Below are 6,587 nucleotides of genomic sequence, written 5' to 3' on the forward strand. Positions count from 1 at the left end.
ATATATATATATATATATATAAATTCATGTTGGAAGTATGGAATTTCCTGCTTGCTGACTAGTGAACGGAAATTGTACATAAACTTACTTTTTCGGACACAACTGGAAACGGTCAAAGGGAGAAAATTCCATCTTGCCCAGGTTTTTCTCCTCGAAGAATTTCGTTTCAGGGATCTTTTCACTACCTTGCTGACCAAGACTGTATTATTTCCTCCATCAATAAGGGTGCTATACACCTCAGCCCAGCAGGTTTGGTACGTCACCTGTATTGTTGAGCAATAATAGAGATGACACCAATGCTAGCTTTCTAACTAGCCATAACAAACGACCACATTAAACATTACTGCTCCCAAAATTTTTCAGAGTGTGAAATTTTTTCGGACTTATAACTGACCGATCATATATTGTCTGTTCTCTTGCTCAGTCGGTTCAGATTTTCTATTTCTCCTTTGCATCACCCTTTCTGTTAGTTATTTATGCTGTAAATGTATAATTATTTTCCTCTTGTATAGCCGAAAGGCATCTTTCTGTTGTATATGTATAATTCTTTTTCTGTTGCACTTGTATTATTTCATCCCGTTGTATTGTATACGCATTTTTTTTAGCTTTCTTGTTTTTGTTTTTGTTCTTGTATACATTCGTTCGTTTTTCCCAGAAGCTTACTCACTCTGGTGCTTGCCTGAACCGAGCAGCCTCGATATTAAAATGCGCGAAACTGCTAGAACATTATGGACATTGACTGAGGAGGAAATCGGCTGCGAATGTTCTGTGTGTCTTATTTTTGTCCAGTTTCCGTTTCTTATGTTTTCGTCTATTTTTCCTTATGTTGTTTTTTGTTGACTCTTCGCTTGCTGTGTTTTCTACTTGTGTTTTTTCTGTTCAACCCTCGACACATACACACACACACACACACACACACACACACACACACACACAAATTAATATAAACAGCTTGGCACAATGTGGTGCCATAAAGGAGCTCCATGACTAGAAATAAGAGTTAAAATACTCTTAATGCTGTAAAAAGAGCACAAATATATACATATACTGACAAGCGAGGTAATCGCCTCATGACCATCTCTAGGATCACCGGACCAGGCCTAGTTTCGCCTATATCGTAGGCATTGTCAGTGGTAACTGCTCAAACGGTTGATGGTGGATTATTCCAGGTGCCAGCATATATATATGTACCATAGAAATTTATGGATGATTTAGCTAATTAGTGGATCTATTTTAAAACGGGGGCCACATTTTTCATTAATGTTTTACGTAGTGTTTTTGGTACGGAAAGACTTTCAAACTTTGTATACTTATCTATTTCGTGTTATAGAACAGAAAAATATTTTTGTATTAGAATTTATTTCATGTAAAAAATTGTCTTATTTCGATAATTTCAACCAATCACTGACAAGTATTCAGTTGTTTATATTTACTCCTTTGGCTGATTAAGCGATGTAAAGCGTATTTAATCTCCATACCTTCGTTTTATTTGCTTTTTTCATTTTAAATTTGCTTTAACCCTAACCCTAACCCTAACCCTAACCCTAGGGTTAGGGTTAGGGTTAGGGTTAGGGTTAATTGTTTCAGAATCGTTTGTTTATGTAGTCGGCACTTAATGTATATCGGCTGAATGGACGTCAGTGATTGGTTGAAATTACAGAAATATGACAACTTTAACATGGAATAACTTATGGATTTCTTTTTTTTTAAAGAAGACTAAGAGAAAAAGATGTTTTATATGACACATTCTACCAGTGTTCCAAGTTTCAAAGTGTTTCGTTAATGAAAAATGTGGCCCCCGTTTTAAAAAAGATCCTAATTAGTTTATTAAAAATTAATATAAACAGCTAGGCGTAATGTGATACCATAAAGGAAAAATTTAATCATCACTAAGCGTGACTTGCACATTCTCTAGATGAATTCAAGTTTATCTACAGCGTACCTATACATATGCATACACCAATTCACATATACACAAGATATTAATGGCTTAAGTTGTATTCGGCGGCGATATATATCATCTGTTGTTCATGAAGCACAGGTCTCAGCTAACTATGAGAACGGGTAGAAGAGAAATCAAGCCGTCGTGTATATATATGTATGTGTGTGTGCATCTGTGTGTCTTTGTGCCAGTGTGTGTGTGTGTGCGCGCCTGTGTGTGCATGTGTGTGGTGTTTACTCTGCTCATTGGATCAAACCAAAGTGGAGTGGGAAGGGGCGTCTATATCCTCTTCTTGCCTCAACCCACTCTTGTTCTTATAGCATCAGATATTGATTTGACAGATTTTCGTAATGAGACTCAATCACACCATCCACTGAGTCATCAAAGCTTGCATCCTTTGTCGGTGTAGAAAACCTGTAAAGTTATATTAGAGTGTGGCCGTGTTTTTGCAAGCATTATTATCTGAAGGGTTTCACCTCACCCCACGACGCGATTATATTAATCAGCTGTATTCATAATGTTGAACCTTTTCCATTAGTCTTTAACTGTAAGTTTATCTTCCTCATTAACTACTTTCATCAATTTTTAAAAAGTTTCTCGGAAATAAAATACCTGGAAATTAACTGATTTGATTATTTGGCCCGAGTAAATAAATTGCACTCTACTCTCGCATTATCAAAAATATTTAAGTTGGGGAACTGTAAGGAAAAATACATTGTTGGAACTATTACATCTGTTGTTACATCTTTTGACAGCTGAGAAAAATAAACCATGTTGGAGAAGGATTGTAGTTATTCAAAACTTATTTGAATGCTGAATCAGAAATAAATTAAAATACTTATCGTGGCCTCTGAAAATTCTTGGATTTTCGGAAGCATTTCCTCGTAGGCATGCGCTTCCAGAAAACCCCAGCTTTATCAACATAGAGTACAACATGGCACACATTTTTTCTGGCTCGTCAGATTAATTAACAGCAGCCTCTCTATCAGTACAGGCAGCTTCACCGGTCATTTTAAAGCTATACAAAATAAGGTATTTCATAAAATTTTGAAACCAGCTTTTACAAACCGAAAAGGTTTTGCGTCAGGAGTTGCACTTTACTGTTTCTGAAAATCGATGCATAAACTTAACCTTCGTTTCAATGACCATTATGTTTATTGGCACGTGTGCATTAGGAAAATGTCAAGAAATCTCCCTTAAATTATATCTACTGTTTTAAGTGTGTATGAGTCAAGCAATAAAGGCCTGTATACGGTAATACTACCAGCTAGAAATCATCTCCAACTCACATGTTACTGTCTTATCTATCTATCTATCTATCTATCTATCTATCTATCTATCTATCTGACTGTCTGTCTGTCTATCTATCTATCTATCTATCTATCTATCTATCTATCTGACTGTCTATCTATCTATCTATCTATCTATCTATCTATCTATCTATCTATCTATCTATCTATCTATCTATCTATCTATCTATCTATCTACCTTGTCTGTCTGTCAGTGTGTTTGTTTGTCTGCCTGTCTGTCTATCTGTCTGTCTATCTGCCTTTCTACCTATCTGTTTGTCAGTTCATTCATCCACCCATCTATCCAAACACACACACATACCTCACGGTCATGACCAGACTAACGGATGTTGTTATACAGCGCTGGTCACAATGCACTTCGCATTATTGAACTGAACGCCAGTCGGTCACAGAGTAACCCATTTATAGCTGAGTGGACTGGAGTTATGTGAAATGGAGTGCTTTGCTCTAGAACACGACGCACAGCCTGTGTGGGAATTGAAACCACGATCTCGCGATCGTGAGTGGAGCACCATAGCCACTAGGCCACGCACTTTCATACACGCACACGCACACGCACACGCACACGCCTGCATACATATATACATACATGCACACACGAAGACACACACACGCATGCATACACACGTATGCATACACACGTATGCATACACACGTATGCATACACACGTATGCATACACACGTATGCATACACACACACACACACACACACACACACACAGACACACACACACACACACACAATGGTATGCATATATTTCAGTGAAACAAAATATTATTTTAGATCATATTCTGTTTTATCCACGTTCCACAACTACAATAATCGTATTGTTATGTATCTTTTTCTTTGTATCATAGCATGTCAGAGGACCATACCAACGGATGTCATGTTCATGGTCGGTAACCATCAGTTTGGCAGTCACAGGACTCAAATTATCTTCGAGGGTATAAAAGCGGCGATGAAGAAAGTCAATACTGGAAAAAAGTTTCAATTTGGAACAGTATTTGAAGACTGTCTGCCTAACCAGGATGTTAGGATCGGAATAACTGGAGAAAAAGAAATCATTAAGAAAACTACCAACTTCTTACACGGTGATTTTACATCTCTTTTCCGCAAACTGAATTTTAATAATTTCTTGCCAAAAAGAAACATTTTTATGCGGCATTTCGGAATGGTATTTATCGACCGTACTGTGAATTTGAACAGTCCAAAAATTACACATGAAATCCAAAGAATTTTGAATGATGTTATACTTTTATTTTATGTTGTAATTGGAGATGGTGTGAATATGTCTAAAATTCCTGGCATATCACCTAAGATGATTATCAAAATACCTTCCTATGAAGCCTTAGTTACAACTTTTCCAGTATTGCTTTCAGATACAATATGTAAATCAGCAGAAAACTCAGGTGGCAGACCAGACATTTCATAATTTCTTTCTTTTATGTGGAAATACGATTTATGTTTTTTAAAAAATAAACGTAACTTACTGGAAACATTCCAAACACTTATTCAGTGTAAACCTTTAACAATCATTCACAAAATACAGGCCGTCATATCCTCGAGGACAAAATCTACATAAGTTCACTCATCAATTTATTTAATAAAAAGAGATTTTCTTTGTGCCTTAATTTTTTCAAACAGAATTGCCATTAATGGAAAACCTTCCATGTTGAGACCATCAACAACTGAATGATTGATAGTTATATTCAGTATAGAATTAGAATATTTTGCTTTGATAAAATTGACTTATAGTTATTTATAACTCAGGAATAAAACGTTTATCTTCAGTTTTGAAGTTTTATTAAGATATAATTATTTATCGTTTACAAATACCAGAAAGTATAGTAGTCTCATTGTTTTTGTTTTCTTTAAAACATTTCTTCAGATTGTTATTATTTGTTATATGTATAAAAGTGTTTTTCACAAAAATATTTAAAATGTGTTTAATATATCATACGAATTTACTTTTGTCATAATAGAAAATTCAGTTTATCTCTTGCAATAAATATTTATATGTAACAGTATTTTTGAATATATGAAATTATGTTTACTTATCTAAATTATATTTTTCTTCTAATCTTTCCAGCATCAGATTTTAATTGAATTCGGTATTTACTTGTTTGGGCGCAATGCTGTATGTTTGTGAATGTGTCTCTATGTATATGTAGTGTGTTGAGACTAACGTCACACAAGCACTATAGCTTATGAAAGAGTAATAAAGTATCAGAACGTAATATACATATATACTTTACTGGAAAGCAAGTATGTTAGGAATAAAGAAGTTAATCGTAAATATCAACTGTTAGCTCATGCAATCTAATATATATCTATGATATTCAGATATAAGACTCGACTAATTAAGTACCATATGATAATTAGTGCTGCACTTTAGTAAAAATTGATAGATAATGCTGCAGTTTAGTAAGAATTGATATATAATCATTGTAAATGCAATATCTAAACTATTTGTAAAGTTGTTTCAACATTTCATGGTCTCTATATTGACTTGTTAATGGCTGCTTTTTCGTCTGTTTTCTTAGCAAAAGTTTATAAAATGTTAAAAGATTATCTACTAAATCACGTACTCGAAAAATTTCAGTCAATCAAAATTTTCTATTTTGTCGGAGAAAGAAAACAAAAACCTAGGAGGGAGATAAATTTAAGGAATTAGAAATTTATTTAACAAAATTTATTTAGAACCTTAGGGAAAAGTTGACATTTGTGGGCAAAGTAACAATTACGACCATGTTGCGATCCTTTTACACTTCATCATCATTTCATATCACAGTCTACTTAAAATTGCTTTGAAAATTTGTCGAAGGTTATTTTTTGTGTTAAGCATAGAAACAGAGTTACGAATAAGACTTAATGTTGTCAGTGTTTTGCTTGAAATATTGTTAGTATTTTTGTTTTGTCTTGCAAAGATACATAAAAAGCTTATGTTGATATAAAATTGTTTTCGTTTGTTTTAATAAGAAAATTATGAAGTTGCATATTGTTGACGGTATGCCACACAATAAAATTTGAAGTTAGTGAAGTTATTGATTTTGTTGCTATTTCTGTATGTACGTGGTTTTTAAAAATTTCTTTGATTTCAAATTAAGATATTGTGTTTTTAAGATGCCGTTATAAAAGTGTTCTGGGTGTTGCATATGCGATTGATGCTTGGAAGGAATTTTTCTTGTAGTGGTAAGGACTGTGAGAATTAGAACTGAATTTTGTTGCGCTAAATAAATCTGCCTCTCGCAGATTTGACTGGTCATTCAGTCTTAGTATTTTTGTTTTGTAGTGTAGGTATACTCGTACAAGGGGATTTAATAAGTTCCTTGT

The 6,587-nt window shown here is 34.2% G+C and overlaps 1 protein-coding gene across 2 annotated transcripts in view; it reads left to right on the forward strand.

The window, feature by feature from the left end:
- Positions 1-6,294, forward strand: part of LOC106875254 (uncharacterized) — a 38,917-nt gene extending 32,623 nt beyond the window's left edge. For both annotated transcript variants that reach the window (XM_014923322.2, XM_052967250.1), the window contains one exon: positions 4,112-6,294. In XM_014923322.2, the coding sequence (XP_014778808.1) occupies positions 4,112-4,686 (575 nt within the window). In that variant the 3' untranslated portion in view covers positions 4,687-6,294. The remainder of the gene's footprint in view (positions 1-4,111) is intronic.
- Positions 6,295-6,587: the final 293 nt, after the last annotated feature.

The sequence above is a fragment of the Octopus bimaculoides genome, chromosome 4 (genome assembly GCF_001194135.2).
Source record: "Octopus bimaculoides isolate UCB-OBI-ISO-001 chromosome 4, ASM119413v2, whole genome shotgun sequence".
Classification (NCBI taxonomy): Eukaryota; Metazoa; Mollusca; class Cephalopoda; order Octopoda; family Octopodidae; genus Octopus; species Octopus bimaculoides.